A 21,798-nucleotide genomic window follows, 5' to 3' on the forward strand; every position below is an offset into this window, starting at 1 on the left:
GAAGTTTTGGGGTTTTGCTAATTTCTATTGTAAATTTATAAGTAATTTTTCTGGTATTGTCAAACCACAGACTGATCTGACCAAAAAAGGCGCTGCTGTGGTGAATTGGTCTCCAGAGGCAGTCTCGGCATTTCAGGAGCTTAAGCGGAGATTCACTTCTGCTCCGGTTCTGTGGCAACCTGATGTCTCACTCCCATTTCACGTGGAGGTAGATGCTTCTGAGATTGGTGCAGGAGCCGTTTTGTCCCAAAAGGATCCAAATGAATCCCTGTGCCTTCTTTTCTCGAAAATTCTCCCCATCAGCATGTAACTATGACATGGGGAATCGGGAATTGTTGGCCATGAAATGGGCATTTGAAGAGTGGAGACATTGGTTGGAGGGAGCTAGACATCAAGTTGTGGTCCTCACCGACCACAAGAATTTGATTTATCTTGAATCAGCCAAACGTTTGTGGAGCCAGTAGTTCTTATGGTGGTGCCTCCTGACCCTATATTGGTTAAAGGCAATGTGGAATATGAGGTAAAGAAAATATTGGATTCTTGTTTGGCTAGACGGAGACTCCAGTACTTGGTCAAATGGAAGGGTTATGGCCAGGAGGATAATTTTTTGGTCTCTGCTTCTGACATTCATGCCGATAGATTGGTTTGTGCTTTTCACCGGGCCCATCCTGATCGGCCTGGTGGCGTGGATGACGGTTCGGTGACCCCTCCTCAAAGGGGGTACTGTTGTGAATTCGCTTTCTGGCCTACCTCTGGTTATTACTGGAGGTAATGCAGCTGATCTCATTAACAGAGGTTTGCCACCTGATAATGAGGAGGACCATTGGAGATCTGGGGTTTCTGACTGAATTTATGACAGCCGACTCCCTCTATCCCTGCTGGTGATCTTTTTCCTGCCTCCTGAAGTCTTAGTTTCCAGCTCAGTCCCTGCATGCTCAGCTAAGTGTTCTTTTGCTATTGTTCACATTTGATCTGGGTTTGTCTATTTCAGTTTTGTGTGGTCAGCCAGCTCTGGCTGGGGCTGTGCTGAATCTCCATCCATATGTTACTGCTTGTGCCAGTTTGTTTTTGTCCCTTATTATATTGGCCGCTTTTTGCTCTGCTTTCTGAATATACCAGAGTGCTGATATAGTGGGCGAAGTCGTGCGACTTCAGTATTTTTCTATTAGACGTGTTGGACATTTTTTGCAGGGTTTTTTGCGTGATTGCAGACAGTGTCTTTCCTTTCCTGTCCTGTCTAGTTAGTGTGGGCTCCATCGTTTTCTCAGTCTATTTTCCTACCTGCGTTTGTGTTTTCATCTTGTCTCACCGACAATATATGTTTGGGGGCTATCTATTCCTTTGTGGTCTGCTCTGGGGCAGTTTAGATTTCCCCTTTCTTGCTTTAGGCTTATTTAGCTCTCCTGCTGTGACAAGGCATCTAGGATCATCGTAGGTACGCTCCACGGCTACTGCTAGTTGTGTGGATAGGATCAGGGGTCTGCAATCCGCTTAGTTACCAACCTCTCTGGTTTTCTGTGGCTTAGCTTGGTCTTGCTCTCCTCCTCGGTGACCCAATCATAACACATGGGAACATAAGCTCCCAGCCATTTTCTGCCCCCCTTAAAGGTGCAGAGATCACATGACAGAAATGAATCCCCCCTCCTGTGCCTATATCCCCATCACACATCCTCCATCCCTTAGGCACATCTTCCCTCTTAAAGGGATCATTGGTATGGAAGTCAGAGCAAATCCATCCAGCACTTTGGTACTGACCCCAGGGTCTCTTAAAGGGATCATTGGTATGGAATTTAGGGCAAATCCACTCTGCGCTTTGGTACTGACCCCAGGCCTTTCTTAAAGGGATCTCCGGTATGGAAGTCAGGGTAAATCCATCCAGCACTTTAATTCTGACCCCAGGCCTCTCTTAAAGGGATCCCCGGTATGGAAGTTAGGGTAAATCCCTCAGTGCTCTGATTCTCACCTCAGGCTTCTATTAAAGGGATCATTGGTATGGAAGTCAGGGCAAATCCACTCAGTGCTCTGGTTCTGACGCCGGGCCTCTCTTAAAGGGATCCCCAGTATGGAACCTTTAGTACCGTTCCACTCAGCACTCTGGTTCTGACTCCAGGCTGACGGGATGATGTGGGATATTAGGGGTAGTTGTCCGGTGGCTCTGGCTGATGGGATGATGTGGGATATTAGGAGTAGTAGTCCAGTGGCTCTGGCTGACGGGATGATGTGGGATATTATCGGTAGTAGTCCGGTAACTCTGGCTGACGGGATGATGTGGGATATTATAGTGAATGTGGCTATGTGGAATGGGCGGGGCTCTTTACTCAGCTTTATATATATATATAGATATAATCATTATAATTTGTTATAACTAACCGTAGTTAGTTACTATGCCCGGGCAGCATCGGGCTCTTCAGCTAGTACAAATATAATCATGTAATCAAACACTGCACATACACATGTTGATAAACATGTATACACAAACTCACACTGACCATGCACATGTATATACACACTACACATACAGTTCTATGGAACATCCAGAAATTATATTTTCAGAAGAGAACGGAAAGGATCTGTCAGACAAACAGAAAATAATATTTCACATTGTGTTAATAACATTAACATTAGTGACAGTAATTTATGACCATGTTATTTTTATTATACTCTTACACGTTTGGCACAGAGGTCTCAAACATGTGGCCCACGGGCCACATGAGGCCCCTGAGGCAGGCATCTGCGGCCCGCGGTGCACCACATGTCTCACTCCCTAAGGCAGGTTAAAGGCGCACATTCAGAAGCGCGCGATCGCTGTTCTGTGTGCACAGGACCTGGGATGAGGTCACAGGAGGGGGAGGAGCCAGGGGTCACATGATCAGGAGCCTCAGTGTATGCAGGATGCTGCTGTCTATGCTGGTTGTCATGGTGCTGGATGAAGGTAAGTTTTTGTGTGGGGTCAAGAGGGGTTTACAGGGTGGATGTAGCAGAGCCGTGTGTGTACGGAGCGCAGTCGTGTATGTACAAGGTGTTCGGAGCCGTGTGTATGAGGTGTACGGAGCGGAGCCGTGTGTGTACGAGGCGTTCGGAGCCGTGTGTACGAGGTGTACAGAGCAGAGCCGCATGTGTATGAGGTGTACGGAGTGGAGCCGCGTGTGTATGAAGTGTACGGAGCGTGTACGGAACAGAGCCGTGTGTGTACGAGGTGAAGAGAGAGAAGCCGCATGTGTACGGAGCATAGCCGTGTGTGTACGAGGTGTAGAGAGAGAAGCCGCATGTGTACGGAGCGGAGCCAGTACGAGGTGTATGGAGCGGAGCCGCGTGTGTATGAGGTCTACGGAGCGCAGCTGTGTGTGTGCGAGGTGTATTACGTTTGAAAGGAATGCGGCCTGCCAGCTCAAATTTTTTTTATGTGCGGCCCATTTACTCTGCTGGGTTTGAGACCCCTGGTTTAGCACAACCCATCAGTGCCCACATTACTGCTAATGGTACAGCTACCAATATGATATGCTAATCATAATGTACATGTATTAATTTAGCATTAATAATGCATGTAGATGAATACTTTATTGTACAGCTATGTTCTTCATTTTAATTAAATACAATGCTCCTCATCAAGGAGATAGAATACATTGGGGCAGATGTATGCTAGATTCAAAATATGGACAAAAATTTGGGAAAAAAAGAAAAGGGGAGGCTAAGTAGAACCCTAAAATCCATCAAATATATTAATCACATTTTTTGGCACATTTTAAAGTTATAATAAGAGTAAACTCGCGCTGAAAGAAACCAAGAATTGGGAAAAAGAAGTATAAAATGTTTACTAATAATACTCAACAAAGGAAACCTACATACATACCAGCGCCACTTATTTCTATACCTTTAGCATTTCAAAGTTAACCTAAAGGTGATGTAAGTTTGAGAAAATATGCCATAGCTATCACATATGCCACAAAAAAAATAAGGATTTTGTATTAAGTCTGAGTCAGTGTGGATGGTTAAGATAGAAAAAGGCTTCCCAGGGATTTCCGGTAATAGGAGTACGGAAAAAAGAATTGCCCAAGTTGTATGGTGGTATAGTTTTCTTCCTATCCCCCAAAAAATACACGCTTCTCCTACCCATTTAAATAGTGTAAAAATCAGCACTTCAAATGCTACCCTTTTTTATGACCCATTCACTTAAAAGAGCAATTTTGACCAATAAACATAAAACAATTGGTCCGCAAAAAAATCCAGACATGCGAACATGCCCACAAAGTATAATAGTAAAAACTATCCATTAGAAACAGATAGAACACGTATGTCTGAATGAGGCTTTAGCTAGAGTACACATTATTATTAGGATTGCTCTGTAGATGATGAGACCACAGGAATATAAGCAGTCACTAGTGATGAGCGAGTATACTCGTTACTCGAGATTTCCCGAGCATGCTCGGGTGATCTCTGAGTATTTGGATGTGCTTGGAGATTTAGTTTCTGTCACCATAGCTGCATGATTTGCGACTGCTAGACAGCCTGAATACATGTAGGGATTTCCAAACAATCAGGCAATCCCCACATGTATTCAGGCTGTCTAGCAGTTGAAAATCATGCAGCTACAGCGACAGAAACTAAATCACCGAGCACGCCAAAATACTCGGAGGACACCCGAGCATGCTCGGGAAATCTCGAGTAACGAGTATACTCGCTCATCACTAGCGGTCACTGGTAGGAAATGAAACCTACTGCCTGTAATAGTACTTCTCTATGTTCTGCTAACAGGCTGCGGGAATGTAGTTTACATAACATTCACTATTAAAAAGAACTCTGGGTATATGCACATGATGAGTATTTGCAGCAGACTTTTCTGCAGCAAAAATCAGTGTTGGCATAAAAAACACTCCGTAAAGTACACACATTTTTTACAACATTTTTGTTGTTGATGCTTTTTGACTTGCATTTTTTCCCATTCATTTGTATGGGTGAAAAATGCTGAAAAAACTGACATACTGCAGATTTAAATAAAACTGATGGTTCGAATCTTCTAAGAAAAAAATAAGCAACTTATGCATAACATTTCATAAATCTCATTGACTTTGCAGATATTGTAAAACACTGCGGGTTTTTTTGCTTTTGTTTTTTCAAAGAGTAAAAACGCAGCATGTGAACAAACCCTGAAAGTTCATTAAGATTTTCTTCACTACAATGTACCAGACATAGAACCAAGTTTGCTAAATGCACTTGCAATTTCAAGATTTACAATACAAACAAGTTTCTTCAGTTCCTTGAATAAATAGCACGCTACACATACAGAAATTTCTCGTAATAATACAATGGAAATTAATTAGAGTTTGCAGGTAACAACATCTTCCTGTCCGCACCCATAACATTTTGTTCAGAAGCATTTACCGTAATCTATCACACGCCAATTGTGAACTCTCACCCACTTCCTCAGCTATTACAGCACGTCTTGCTTAGGTAATCCAATCCATTCATTGTGGAGATGTGGATAAGAATGTTACGTGTGCTCGGGAAATATTTTGGAGAATATACTGTTAATATTTTACACACACAGAGGTACATACAAAATGATGTTAACACACTGTCCTATTTTAGGTGGCTTCATTGGCCATATTCATATTTATACTCCATATTTATTACCTTGGTGATTGGTGAGGTGGTTTTCCTTTGACCTTTTTATTTTTATTTTTACAAACCCTTCTATCATTATTCCCTAAAGCTATGTGCATTTGAAATGACAGTGTTAGGGTGGTTTAACATTAGCGTTTCAGGCCGCAGCGTCGGCCTGCGCACGGCTGCCGCTAAGCCCCTCCCCCTGCCGCACCTCCTCCAGTAGCTCCGCCTAGGGGCGCATGACGCTGCATGCGACCTGCATCCCATATCTTTAGCACTGGGGACGCAGGCCGTGTGCAGGTATGCGTTTGGTGGCGCATGCATCCTTTTGACGGTGCGCCAACCAGCGCCAAACGCAACCTGTTGCAATTTGGTGCGCTCGGCGAACCGTCAAAAGGACGCATGCACCGCCAAACGCATACCTGCGCATGGCCTGCATCCGCAGTGCTAAAGAGAGGGGACGCAGGTCGAATGCAGCATCATGCGCCCCTAGGTGGAGCTACCGGAGAAGGCACGGCAGGGGGCGGGGCTTAGCAGTGGCCTGTGCACAGGCCGACGCTGTGGCCTGAAACGTTAATGTGAAACCACCCTTAAAAAAATACCACACTCTGCAGACGTGCAGTTGATCTCCTTGACCTCCAACTTGCTTAGCTTCCAGGGAACAGTGCTGTCTACATTACTTAAAGAGGTTGTCCACTACTTTATCATTGATGACCTATCCTTAGGAAAGGTCATCAATGTCCATTCAATCAGGGTTCAACCACCGGCACCGGTGTCGGTAGCCAACGGCCAGATATGCTCAATTGCGGAGCTGCTCTGTCTTCTGATAGTGGCGGCGGATCTTTCTCCTGTGTATGTGCAGTACCCAGCCGTGGCCACAATCAAAAGATGGAGTAGCTCCGCAATTGAGCATCTCCAGCCGGTGGCTGCCACTGATGCCAAGAATAGATGATCGTCAGGGTCACCAGGTGTTGGACCCCGACCAATCAGACATTGATAACTTATCCTAAGGATAGGTCATCAATGATAAAGTAGTAGACAACCTCTTTAGTATTTGAAGCTTCAGTTCTAGATACATTAGGTAAATGAATTTTGGCAGGTCCACATACAGTAATTGTGTCCCAAACCTTGAGAGTGATCCAGTATCCTGCAGGACTACTCAGCCCTGAAAGGCTCATCACTGAAATGTTATGCTGTTCCTACCCTCTCACTTCATGTCAGGCAGGCCAGTTTTAGACAAATTGTGGCCTTTGGCAATATTCAAAGTGGGGCACCAGATGCCGAAATACTCCACCAACAACAGCACAAGGGTCATTTCAGTACACTAAAGCTAATATTATAACGTGGAAGACAATAGGACACATTCTGTAATTGGTATTGTGTTATGGCTATTTACATCTGGATAGATAAGTCACCTGACCCGTTCTTCAATGACAATCATTAAATAGCACTGTGGACAGCACTGTACTTGTGTTTGTTTCCCTTGCTGTGTACAGTATTATACAAAGGCGGTCACTGACAGACAGATCATTTGGCTAAGGGTACCGTTACACTTAGCGATGCACCAGCGATCCCGACAACGATATGGATCGCTGGTGCATCGCTAAGTGGTCGCTAGAGAGCTGCCACACAGACAGATCTCACCAGTGACATCGCTGGTGTCAGGGGTCGCTACTTACCTGTCAGACGCGGCGATCCTGACGTCCTCCCGCCCGCGTCCACGCGTCGCTCGTCGGCGCCACAGGAAGCCCAGCAGGAAGCGCCCGACGAGAAATGATCCAGGACCTTCTCGCACGACCAGCGATAATCAGCGGGGGGGGGAGCCGGTCGGAGGTAAGTATCACATGTAGCGATATCGCTAGCAATATCGCTGCTACGTCACAAAATCGGTGACTTTACAGCGATATTGCTAGCGATATCGCAGTGTGTAACGGGGGCTTAAGGCTATATTCACACACCATATAGCACCTGTATTTTTACTGGTGGTACGGAGCAAACGCACCAGTACCAGTCATATGGCTTCTCCTGGATGGTAACACAGCCTGTACTCTGTTCCGACTGGAGCTGTGCAATGTCGGGATTATATGGGCAGCACATGGCCATTGTATGCTATGTCCTAACACCAAAAATTGTCTCTAAGGACACATTATGGATTTATTTATACAGTGCCTTGCGAAAGTATTCTGCTCCCTGGAACTTTTCAACCTTTTCCCACATATGCTTCAAGCATAAAGATACCAAATGTAAATTTTTGGTGAAGAATCAACAAGTGGGACACAAATGTGAAATTGAATGAAATTTATTGGTTATTTTAAATTTTTGTGGAAATTCAAAAACTGAAAAGTTTGGCGAGCAATATTATTCGGCCCCTTTAACTTAATACTTTGTTGCGCCACCTTTTGCTGCGATTACTGCTGCAAGTCGCTAGGGGTATGTATCAGTTTTGTACATTGAGAGACCGACATTCTTGCCCATTCTTCCTTGACAAACAACTCGACCTCAGTGAGGTTTGATGGAGATCGTTTGTGAACAGCATTTTTCAGCTCTTTCCACAGATTCTCGATTGGATTCAGGTCTGGACTTTGACTTGGCCATTCTAACACCTGGATACGTTTATTTGTGAACCATTCCATTGTAGATTTTGCTTTATGTTTGGGATCATTGTCTTGTTGGAAGACAAATCTCAGTCCCAGTCTCAGGTCTTTTGCAGACTCCAACAGGTTTTCTTCAAGAATGGTCCTGTATTTGGCTCCATCCATCTTCCCATCAATTTTAACCATCTTCCCTGTCCCTGCTGAAGAAAAGCAAGCTCAAACCATGATGCTGCCACCACCATGTTTGACAGTGGGGATGGTGTGTTCAGGGTGATGAGCTATGTTGCCTTTACGCCAAACATATTGCTTGGCATTGTTGCCAAAAAGTTCGATTTTGGTTTCATCTGACCAGAGCGCCTTCCTCCACATGTTTGGTGTGTCTCCCAGGTGGCTTGTTGCAAACTTTAAACAACACTTTTTATGGATATCTTTGAGAAATGTCTTTCTTCTTGCCACTCTTCCATAAAGGCCAGATTTGTGCAGTGTACGACTGATTGTTGTCCTATGGACAGACTGTCCCACCTCAGCTGTAGATCTCTGCAGTTCATCCAGAGTGATCATGTTCTTCTTGGCTACATCTCTGATCAGTCTTCTCCTTGTTTGAGAAGAAAGTTTAGAGGGATCTGCAGTGGTATGATACTCCTTCCATTTCAATATGATCGCTTGCACAGTACTCCTTGGGGTGTTTAAAGTTTTGGAAATCATTTTGTATCCAAATCCGGCTTTAAACTTCTCCACAACAGTATCACGGACCTGCCTGTTGTGTTCCTTGGTTATCATGATGTTCTCTGTGCTTCAAACAGAACCCTGAGACTATCACAGAGCAGGCGCATTTATACGAAGACTTGATTACACACAGGTGGATTATATTTATCATCATTAGTCATTTAGGACAACATTGGATCATTCAGAAATCCACAATGAACTTTTGGAGTGAGTTTGCTGCACTGAAAGTAAAGGGGCCAAATAATATTGCACGCCCCACTTTTCAGTTTTTGTATTTCCACAAAAATGTAAAATAACCAATACATTTCATTCAGCTTCACAATTGTGTTCCACTTGTTGTTGATTCTTCATCAAAAATTTACATTTGGCATCTTTATGTTTGAAGCATGATATGTGTGAAAAGGTTGAAAAGTTCCAGGCAAATACTTTTGCAACACACTGTATAATAATAAATAAGACTGTAGACTAATAGGGAAGGTAAATAGAGGGGGGGAAAGAGTGTGAATAGAAATTAAAATGTAACCTTTATTACTAATTAATGCTGAAAAACATTGAATTTAATACATCCATTTGGATGTATATAAGATCACAGCTATAGAGATTGTAATCACAGCTGTGATCCACTAGATCCCAATTTATACTTGGGTATGAGAAGAATATAAATTCTTGGGTTGGATTCCTGACCATGATCCCGAAGAAATAATAAGTCAGGCTATTATACTTTCAAATAAATTATATAGGGTTAACTAATAGTAAGAATCTCATATAATATATGGGATATCTATTTATTCATCCCAAATTAAGTGGGTACCATATACTGTGAGGTGCAGATGTATACTATTTCCCATATACAGCTGATCAGACCAAATAAGTCATGTCTGGTTGATACAAGGCTGATGTAGGGTATATAAAATAATTTACAATAGTGCAGCTACACTGCTATAGGATCAAAATGCACTCCGTGGGTAAATCCACCACATGAATACTATCCAGTATACGCGTATATGGGCTAGCGTAACAGAGCACTATGTATATATGTGGTACAGTGGTACATTGTTAATAGCACCACTCAGTTGAACATTACAGTTGTTAATCCATCTCCCAAGCCGCATCAATGTATATGCAGTCAGCGTGAGCAATTGCATATAAGTACAACAGTTAATCGTTGCAGGCACGGTCCCACTAATTAGAAAGCAGAGCCAGCATGGATTGTAAAAATTGTGCTATTACAGGTGGACTATAAGTTGGTGATAGACTTATTGCACATACATTGATATCAATACTGCTCAGTTAGACATTGAGACTGTTAAACCACCACACAATCTGCAACAATACATGTGTGGTCAGCATGAGCAATCATTCAAGGATACAACAGCTGATCGCTGCAGTCTCATTATATAAATAGCGGTGCGGACGTGGGTTGTAGATAGCGTGCTGTCTCAAACAGACTCTCAGGCTGTCATGACCTTAATTATGCCGCATTATTGTAGTGGTTCACATTGACGCCACTGTCTCAATATTGGGACCCGATGTCAATACACTTAGCATTAGATCAGGACGTGTGTCCCTGACGCGTTTCGGTATATTTTTCTAAGGGTCCTTATTGATTGCAATCTCTATAGCTGTGATCTTGTATACATTCAAAAGGATGTGTTAAATTCTATGTTTTTATCATTAATTAGCAATAAAGGTTCATTTTAAATTCTATTCACACCCTTTTTCCCCTCTCTTCCATTTCCCTATTAGTCTACGTATTTTTTTTATATGTGATTTCTTCAAATGCAGCCATCATTCATATGTGAGACTGCCATTAAACCGTTCCTCTTTATTTTCCAGGTCCGTACTTCTTTAACCACACTGCTCTTTCCTGGAAGACCATTCAGCTTACTACGGCATTTCCTGATAGCATTTGTTCTCCTTGCTTTTAACAATACTCTGGTTATTTTTGTGCCTACTATTAAGGATATCTTTGGATTCATAGGTTAGTAATTACATGTGTAATAGTTTACATGTTTTTTACTATGAATTTTGTTAAAGTATAGCACTAACAATTCAGGCATTGAAGGGATATTCTAGATGCTTGCTCAGCAACTTTTGGAAATCCTATACAAATGAATTGGGAGAGGCTTTTATGCACAACCGCCTTTCTATTCCAAGCGTCGTGAGACACCGCCATGTTCTCAAGATATATGGGGGTACTCTGAGCATTGCTGAGTAAAAAATATAGAGAGTAATAGTGCTAGGGTAGTAGAAAATGAGAGATTAATGGAACCTGTTATAATCAGAGGAATTAAAAATTCAAAGGTATAACATGAAGTGCTATTCTTCAAATAACAAGCTATCCCCTACCTATAGTAAAGCGGATAACTTACAGATTACTAGTGGTCTGACTGCTGGGACCCCAGTGTATGGGACTTTGCAGCACTGTTTATAATGAAGTGGAGGTGCGTACGCTCAACATCAGCTCCATTCATTATCTATGGGTGTGCCGTAAATAGACAAGCACTGTACTCAGCTTTCTCAGACAGTTCTTTAGACAATGAGAGGACCAAAGGTGCCCATGCTCAATCTCCACTCCATTCAGATGGAGCTCCACACAACTCCATTCTCTGAGCTCCAGAGCCCCGTTAATGGAGTCACTGAGGGTCCCAGCATTCAGATCCCCAACAGTCATTAGCAGTCTTGATCCTTTTAGTGGGGTATAATCTGTTATTATGGGAATACCCCCTTAAGACTCCTTATGTCACCCCACCAAATATTGCTGCCTCATTATGTGGCAAAAAGACTATAAGGAAAATTTGCAGCTAATTTTGTAAGAGTATGTTGAAAAACCAGTAAACTAAAGAATATCTTCTATACCTAAGTCATTACTTCAAAATAAAATGTTGTAATATCCTGTTTATTTTATCAGTATAGTCAGCCATGATTAATTATCAACTATTGCAATAAACCATGTTGAATGTAGAAAAAATTATTTTCTGTTCCATAGGTGCGTCAGCAGCAACCATGTTGATCTTCATTCTACCTGCAGCTTTTTATTTACGAGTAGTGAAAAAAGAACCTTTTCGATCGCCACAAAAGATTGGGGTAAGACTAATAAATTAGTTTATCATTCCTTAATATCGTAGCATTGATAGTATTATATCCAGTACAGAAATCACATAATCACATAATTATGTTGCCTCTTTGCCACAAAGAATTCCTTGTATATATGTAATATGTACTTGGCGATAATAAATTTGATTTGATTTGATTTGATTTGATAATCATTACTCTGTGTATAGACTGCAGATTGTAATACTACTTTATGGCCAGTAGAGGGAGCATTATTACGTAAAAAGGGAAAAAAGTCTGACCATTTATTGCTATGCACATCTAGGATTTTTCAGTGGAAATCATTCTGGTAATTTGAAAATAATAGCGATAATTGTGTTCAGAATGGTAAGTGACCCTTAATGTAAAATCACAGGAGAACCCTCCACATACTATGGGGCACATTAATATTTTTATGTGAAAGATGGTCTGTTGTACCCCTTCAGGCGCAGGGTCTAGGGGCATCTCTACATCTGCACCCACTAAAGTGACATCTTTTTGGTGTATCATACAAACTATACTCTTCGTCACATGATATATTGCTTATATAAAACTTCTAATCCTTGATTAATTTGCATGGAACATGGTTCCCCTAGAGTAGATAGAATGATGCCTCCCTGTATCCTCACTACATGGTGCCCCTAGAGTAGATATTGATGTCTCCCTGTATAATCACCACATGGTGCCCCTAGAGTAGATAGTGATGTCTCCCTGTATAATCATCACATGGTGCCCCTAGAGTAGATAGTGATGTCTCTCAGTATCCTCACCACTTGGTGCCCCTAGAGTAGATAATGATGTCTCCCTGTATCCTCACCACATGGTGACCCTAGAGTAGATATTGATGTCTCCCTGTATAATCACCACATGGTGCCCCTAGAGTAGATAGTGATGTCTCCCTTTATAATCACCACATGGTGCCCCTAGAGTAGATAGTGATGTCTCCCTGTATAATCACCACATGGTGCCCCTAGAGTAGATAGTGATGTCTCTCAGTATCCTCACCACTTGGTGCCCCTAGAGTAGATAATGATGTCTCCCTGTATCCTCACCACATGGTGACCCTAGAGTAGATAGTGATGTCTCCTTGTATAATCACCACATGGTGCCCCTAGAGTAGATAGTGATGTCTCTCAGTATCCTCACCACTTGGTGCCCCTAGAGTAGATAATGATGTCTCCCTGTATCCTCACCACATGGTGACCCTAGAGTAGATAGTGATGTCTCCCTGTATAATTGTGAGCGGCAGCCAGGGCCATAGTTATGGCCCGCAAAGGTGTCTGCTTTAGAGCGCCCTGGCCACCCACACCACATACACAAAGTCTCACTGCCTCACTTGCCAGGTTCTCAGAGGCCTCCCTTAGGCACAGAGACACTTCTTCCTTTGATCTGGCACATAAGGAGACAGATTCCGATTCCAACTTTAAACATAGACCTTTACTTCCTTTCAATCGCAGCATGTACACATCAGTTACAGCATCAACACAGAGTTCTGCACAGTCCAAATCCTTCACTTTCCCTGTGCTCTTCCCTATGTCCTTCAGTTTGTATCCGGGTCATACCGTTTTGACCGGTACTGCAGCATCCTCCCTGTTCAGCTTCACTATGTTCAGGAGTTCCCTTGTCTGTTTCACTCCAGACATGACGGCATCTGCTCATGTAGTAAGCTGCCGCATCTTAAAGTGACCTGCGTGTCAGTACTGCTGCACTTCTGGCCCAATGGCCTTGGACGGCTGTGCTCCCCACTTCCCAAAGTTATGGAGTTAACCGCTCTGTCTGGGCTCTGTAGCCCTACTACTCAGAAACAGGAAAACCCTCTATCTTATCCGCGGTTGGCTCCTCCTATGTAAACTATGTACACTATTGTACCTCATCTAGTGTCCACCTTGAGGTACTGCACTTTTCCTATCTACACAACATATATACAGTATATATATATATACATAGCAACATAAGAAACATTATATAAGCAGTACAATGTCAACATGAGGAAAGGGAGTGGAGCATCACACGATCCCGGTGCAGCCCTTATACAGTATAATCACCACATGGTGCTCCTAGAGTAGATAGTGATGTCTCCCTGTATAATCACCACATGGTGCCCCTAGAGTAGATAGTGGTGTCTCCCTATATCCTCACCACAAGGTGCCCCTAGAGTAGATAGTGATGTCTCGCTGTAAAATCACCACATGGTGCCTCTAGAGTAGATAGTGACATCTCCCTGTATAATCACCACATGGTGCCCCTAGAGTAGATAGTGATGTCTCCCTGTATAATCACCACATAGTGCCCCTAGAGTATATAGTGATGTCTCCCCGTATAATCAACACATTGTGCCCCTAGAGTAGATAGTGATGTCTCCCTGTATAATCACCACATGGTGCCCCTAGAGTAGATAATAATGTCTCCCTTTATCCTCACCACATGGTGCCCCTAGAGTAGATAGTGATGTTTCCCTGTATAATCACCACATGGTGCCGCTCGAGTAGACAATGATGTCTCCCTGTATCCTCACCACATGGTGCCCCTAGAGTAGATAGTGATGTTTCCCTGTATAATCACCACATGGTGCCCCTAGAGTAGATAGTGATGTTTCCCTGTATAATCACCACATGGTGCCGCTAGAGTAGATAGTGACGTCTTCCTGTATCCTCACCACATGGTGCCCCTAGAGTTGATAGTGATGTCTGACTGTATCCTCACCACATGGTGCCCCTAGAGTAGATAGTGATGTCTCCCTATATTCTCACCACATGGTGCCCCTAGAGTTGATAGAGATGTCTGACTGTATTCTCACCACATGGTGCCCCTAGAGTTGATAGTGATGTCTGACTGTATCCTCACCACATGGTGCCCCTAGAGTTGATAGTGATGTCTGACTGTATCCTCACCACATGGTGCCCCTAGAGTAGATAGTGATGTTTCCCTGTATAATCACCACATGGTGCCGCTCGAGTAGACAATGATGTCTCCCTGTATCCTCACCACATGGTGCCCCTAGAGTAGATAGTGATGTTTCCCTGTATAATCACCACATGGTGCCGCTAGAGTAGATAGTGACGTCTTCCTGTATCCTCACCACATGGTGCCCCTAGAGTTGATAGTGATGTCTGACTGTATCCTCACCACATGGTGCCCCTAGAGTAGATAGTGATGTCTCCCTATATTCTCACCACATGGTGCCCCTAGAGTTGATAGAGATGTCTGACTGTATTCTCACCACATGGTGCCCCTAGAGTTGATAGTGATGTCTGACTGTATCCTCACCACATGGTGCCCCTAGAGTTGATAGTGATGTCTGACTGTATCCTCACCACATGGTGCCCCTAGAGTAGATAGTGATGTCTCCTTGTATCCTCACCGCATGGTTCCTATAAAGCAAGATTACTTATAGACTGGGATGGCACATGGTAAACATTGGCTTATAAACATGTTCTTTCCAGTGATTTGACTTCCGATTTCATAACATCTGCACAAATCAGACTTTTCTCATGCCAGTGACAGTGTTCTAACTTGTTAATATTGTGAAACACACCCAAGAAATGTACAGACAGCCTACCAGGGATTAGTCATTACTCCTGGAACTTGGAGAAGATGGATTGTGTACATGTGAATCTGTACAATAGAGGGCGCTGCTGCTCAAAAAAATAAAGGGAACACTTAAACAACAAAATGTAGCTCCAACTCAGTCACACTTCTGTGAAATCAACACTGATTGTGAACCAATTTCTCTGCTGTTGTGCCAATGGAATAAACAACAGTCAGAAATGATAGGAAGGTCACTAACAGCCATGTTTCTGCTCAGCAAGAGTGCCTAGTGTTCCCTTTATTTTTTTGAGCAGTATATATTCTGATAGTTCTGTTTATATTACTGTGCTTTATTAATATGGTACTAACATATTCTACAGTCAGGGCTAGAAATATATGGCTATTCTATATTATTACGTATAGTATTGTATGTTACTGTACTTGATCATTATAGTGCCAGCATATTCTACAGCCAAGGATAGCAGCTTATAGTTAGACATAAAAAACCTATGGTAAATAATGATTTTAAATTAATTGTGACATGTGTGCATTTAACCCCACAGGCTTTTGTTTTTCTTGTGGTCGGTTTTATATTCATGATCGGCAGCATGTCGCTTATTATATTTGACTGGATCCACAACCCACCCTCCTCCAAACACCATTAACCCTTGGGAGGCTCAAGGGATGCTCTATGTTAGCGGCTAGCTGGATGCCAGTGTGGATGATTGGAAGACAAGAAGCTAGATCAATCCAAAGACTGTTGCTGGTTCCAACATATGGAATGTAAAACTTTTTATACTAGGCTTTATTATTTATGCGTTATCTCATACAAGTTTGATATTGAAAATCTTAAAATCGAGTAGGTGTTCTCTGGACTGGACTGAATGTGCCATAACTGTATTCACTGTGTTTTTTTAGAATATACTGACTTTGGTAAATTAGTGTCATGGATTTTGTACAGTGTCTTGATTGTAGAACCTTTAGGGTTAGATAGCTGTAATACTGTATTACTTCCATAGTAGATAATCCGGTAAATCAAAACTTTACTTACAGGAGGAGTATCTAAGGAGTTTTTCACTTTATCAAAAACTGGTTCCCAAATGATTTTTTATATGTAAAATAACAAACCCAGCTCACTCACTCTCTACGGATCCAAAACAGGCACTCTGCCGCTGCTGCAGTCTCTGTGGATTGGCTGCAGAGTTGACGTCATGTCATAAGTGCACATCCCCACTGCAGCTATTCGCAGAGCTCAGTGGCTCATGCCAGTCTGCATCAGCAGAGCCACTGAGCTCAGTGATTGGCTGCAGTGTTGATGTGCACTGTAGTGGTGACATTGCTGCTGCAACTAGCGTTGAGCGACTTTGGTCGGATCGGGTTTCATGAAACAAAATTTGAGTCGGATGAAACTGGTCTGATTAGGGCAAAAAAATTCGGAGTTTCGTCCGAAACCCGACCCCAATGCAAGTCAATGGGAAATAAAAGTCGGCATTGAGCGGAGGACATTCATCCACTCAATGCTGACTTTTACTTCCCATTAACTTACATTGGGGTCGGGTTTCGTACGAAACTCCGACTTTTTTTGCCCTAATCGGACCAGTTTCATCCGACTCAAATTTTGTTTCATGAAACCCGATCCGACCAAAGTCGCTCAATTCTAGCTGCAACCAAAAAACAAAATTGGTGCAACAGCAGAGAGAAAGAACTGGGACCTGGGGTGGGAGAATACCTGCTGCTTGTGTTATTTTACATGTGTAGAAGAGTTGGGAACCAGGTTTTGCAAAAGTGGAAAAACTCTTTAAGCCTTGATAGAGGTGCAATTACTCAAGAGACACTCCTTTCCTATACTATATTCTACCATTACATTTTTCAGTCATACATAATGCTAAATATTCCAAAGGTATGAAGTTATACTTTAAAGGGTTAATAACAAAAGACAAGTTATCCTCAATTCTAACCATAAGATAGTGGAAAAATTGCTGATTGCTGGAAGTCCGCATGGGCCTTCATCAATCTCAAAATGTTGGTTCTGTAACCCTAAAAATGGGGCTCTGTAGACCCATCTTAAATGGAATGGAGGTATGCATTCTTTACCTCTGCTCCAATCATTGTCAATGGGACTTACGGAAATTACCAAGTATAGGACTTTGCTCTCTCTGCAGTCCTATATACACTGAATGGAATGAAGGTCTCTCCACCCAAAAAGTGGCTGCAGAGCATCTCCGCTCCATTCAATATGGGGCTGCATAATGATGAGCACACAATTAATCATGCTTCGTTAATAAACAATACATCCCTATGTTAGTATTTTTGCAAAGTGAATGTTCACCTTTAATCACTATGGTATTTTAAGATCCAACTGATCAGAATTTTATACACCCTTTATACACCCTTAATAGCAATCAGACCTCTGTTTTGTGTGAGGTGCACAAGTCTGCATAAAAATAAAGTTAATAATTAAAGTGTCACTAACTGCTCCCTCCTCTGAGTAGGGGAGGTTACTGCAAACATTTTCATTATTCAGTTTATTATACTTATAGCAAGCAGTATTATTTTATGTTTCACTGTGTTTGCTGCAGGCGTCTCATTAATGAACTCTGCATATATGAAGAATAAGCTCAAGTTCAAAACAGCTGACATGTGCAGGAAAAGATGTGAGCTCTGCGCCGGAGTCCACATCAAAGGGAGGGAGTCTGACATCGGCATACTATTACCCCCAATGTCGGAAAGGGGGTAAAGGGAATCTGTCATCATTTTTTTGCCACCTGAGAGCAGCATAATGTAGAGGCAGAGAGCCTAATTCCAGCGCTATGTCACTTACTGGGCTGCTTTCTGTAGTTCTGATAAAATCACTTCTTTATTAGCAGGAGATTAACATTTTTGAGGCAGTAGGTGTTCAAACTCGAGGTATCAAAATGGGGTACGCGTTTCACCCTGAGTTTTGCTAACCTATATACCAGCCACTTTGGGGAACATTACATATATAACCAACACTCATGGTCAAAAAACATCATCTTATAATGAGGGTGGGATGGTTATTAGATGATATATAATATATATAATGTAGATTGGATGGGTTATCAGATGATATATAATATATAATGTAGATTGGATGGGTTATCAGATGATATATAATATATAATGTAGATTGGATGGGTTATCAGATGATATATAATATATAATGTAGATTGGATGGGTTATCAGATGATATATAATATATAATGTAGATGGGATGTGTTACAAGATTATGTATCATATATAATGTAGACCGGATGAGTTATCACATAATATTTCAGCATATATGAAATATCTCATTCAAAATTATTAAAAGTATAAACAGTAACGCACTCAGAAATGCAATTTCAGTATAGAATACCTTTCTACTGAAGATGGTGTGGTTAATAAAGCTAAAACAGACTTTAAATGGAATCTGGTTTCTGCTACATAATCTGAGAGCAGCATAATGTAGGGGCAAAGACCTTGATTCCAGCTATGTGTCTCTTACTGAGCTGGTTAGTGTAGTTGTTGCTAAATCATGGTTTTATCAGCAGGAAGTAATCATGAGAGGACTATTAAACCTTCCATGAAGTCTAACCACGTCTCTACCACTGATTGGCAGCATTCTGACTATGCACAGTGTACATAAAAAGCTGCCAAATCAGAAGTGTGGGTTAGGGTTAAACAGAGCTCAGTATTCAGAGAACTGATAGATCTGCAGTAGATACAACTGGAATCAGGGTCTCTGCCCCTACGTGCAGTGCTAGTGTCGGATTTCCTTTAATGCTTGAAGTTTTAGGGGGTGTTCACGTTGCATGTAGCCTATATGTTGCTGGTTGTTAGTTCCATCTGAATCCCTGAAAAGCATTATTAGAGCCATAGTTTAGACTATGTTCTTGTGTCTGTCTGAAAAGATATTGTAGATAAATACTTGGCACTGAAAAGGGTGAACTACAACCCTTTTCAGTGCCAAGTATTTATCGACACTATTTACGGGTTGGAACCCTACTTGGGCACCACTGCACAGAATAGGAGTGCTATATATTTATATTTCTCCATATGTCTGAAAAGATAGGCACTGCCAGAAAGGAGAACAAATGGAGTCCAAATTAGCATACTTTCAATTATATTTAATGGCTCCGTCTAGGTTTCTATCTGTGTCTAGTTTTTTGAGGATTCAAACAGAACTCCCCAATGGAGACAACAATGTAGGAGCTATAGGCAATGTGACACTTGTTAAAGGAGTCTGTCTCAGTAATAGTATCATTTTTTAACACCAATATTTCTTAAACCAGCAAAATGTTCAAGTCGTATTGATCTTACTATATCTTCTATTACCCAACATGTGTAATGTTCTCTTGAATTAGCATTCGACACTTTAGACAATGCTTTAACAGCAGCTACACTGCATTATTTTATAAAGTACTTAAAATATAGATTAGGTAAAACACACACCTTCATGTTTACAGCAGTCTATTGTAATAATACTGATACACGTGGTACCATTGATTTATTACCCTTCCAAGCAGGATTCATATTCTGTTTCTTTATTGAATAGTGCTCTAATCTTTGGTTCTTGGGGTTTAGTTTGTACTTATTTATCTCTGATCAATGCCCCTTCATTGTATGGCCACGTCTTCCAGAATGACTGAACGCGAAGTATAAGGAGCACTTAGGATGTAATGATCAGATGATGTATTCTGATTCAACAATTAGTTTCATGCTCTATGTTCATTCTAAGATGTAAAAGCATTATTTCTGCTACTAGAAATCCTTCGATGAAATGGAAGCACAACCTAGCAAGTACATAGATTCTCCAATCATTTTCCAATAGCAAACAAATTTACAATATTTGGTAAAAGAGACAATGTTCAGAGTTATGTTTGATGAATATAAATATATGCTTATACGTTGAGATTTTTCGTCTAAATATTATGTTAATATGCTGAAGAAAAGCTTTTATTAGTTGCTTTCATTGTGCTAAGCTTAATTACAGTGCATTAAGGAATATTTCACCAATTTACAGAAACAAAAGACCCATTGCATTTCATAATAAAGTGCATTTTTGTTGTGAAATCATCTTGTACATACCCGTAAAATAAAGTCTTAATTATGTCCTGCAGTATTACTTTCAGCCCCATAACATGGGGCGCTGGTAAACTTTCTATACTGCACTATTTCAGTACTGAATAGTTCTTTTACCTGAAGTTCACGGCCAGTCACATACAATCAATGCCTTTCAGTGCCACAGTATGACGTTTAACGTGATCTCATCTTTAAGGTCCCCATGCACATTAGATGAATGTTGGCCAAACCGATTCTTGCCGGTCTGGCCAACCACCTAATGCACACGTGGGCCTCCCGGTTCTCTCATCATCTGCCATGGGAAAGAAGTTTCTGGCTATTGCAATTCCAGTGATCGATCCTTTTATTTTTAGGAAAAGTAAGCCACTGCCAGAGGTGTCTGGCAGCATATTTATCCTCTTTTGCTATTAAAAACAAATGAATGCTCAGACAAGCCAAGCCCGTTCATGTGTACAGGGCAGATGGGAGAGAAGGATGTTTGCCGAACTAATGTTTGGTCGACAGGTATCCAATGTGTATGGCCAGCTTTAGTCATGATTCTTTGTTAATGGATCAGAATAACTTCCACCAATAGATGGCACTAGAGAGCCAGCCCTCCATCTCCTCCTAAATTGCATACTGACCCCATGGTGGTCTAAAACAAGCTGTTGTCATATATAACAATGTGGGAAACATGGTTTTCATTCTTGTAGAAACTGTAGAATCAGTTTAATGTCCCAAGTATAGGAAAAGGTTAATTTATCTACAAACAAAACCAATGTAGTCTAATTTCACAGTCACACATACACAAAATAGACTATTTTTCAATCTACATTACGCATAGTTTTTGTATTGCTCCAATGTTTCTAAAATAAGTTGTTACAAAATGCTAATATCTTTAAGAAGCCTTCATTTGCATGCAGTGATGATTTCTCTCATTTACATCCATGCTAAGTTTAAGGCTGTGTGCCCACGTAGCATTTTTTATGCGTTTCTGCCACGTTTTTGCTGCTGCGGAAATGCATAAAAACGCTAACAAAATGCATCCCATGCAATCCTATGGGATTCCACAGTTGCTGTGCTAATGCTGCGGATTTTTCCGCTGCGGAATTGCATAACAGAAAAATCCGCAGCATATACATTAATTTTGCGGAATCGTGGCGATTCCGCGCCATAGGATTGCATTGAAACG

General features: G+C 41.7%; 1 protein-coding gene across 4 annotated transcripts in view; it reads left to right on the forward strand.

Moving 5' to 3' along the window:
- Positions 1-16,483, forward strand: part of SLC38A4 (solute carrier family 38 member 4) — a 192,375-nt gene extending 175,892 nt beyond the window's left edge. For all 4 annotated transcript variants that reach the window (XM_073554237.1, XM_073554238.1, XM_073554236.1 and 1 more), the window contains 3 exons: positions 10,761-10,905; positions 11,914-12,011; positions 16,109-16,483. In XM_073554237.1, coding sequence (XP_073410338.1) covers positions 10,761-10,905; positions 11,914-12,011; positions 16,109-16,210 — 345 coding nt within the window. In that variant the 3' untranslated portion in view covers positions 16,211-16,483. The remainder of the gene's footprint in view (positions 1-10,760; positions 10,906-11,913; positions 12,012-16,108) is intronic.
- Positions 16,484-21,798: the final 5,315 nt, after the last annotated feature.

Source organism: Dendrobates tinctorius, unplaced genomic scaffold (assembly GCF_039654945.1).
Source record: "Dendrobates tinctorius isolate UK_male_01 unplaced genomic scaffold, ASM3965494v1 ptg000209l, whole genome shotgun sequence".
In the NCBI taxonomy this organism is placed as follows: domain Eukaryota; kingdom Metazoa; phylum Chordata; class Amphibia; order Anura; family Dendrobatidae; genus Dendrobates; species Dendrobates tinctorius.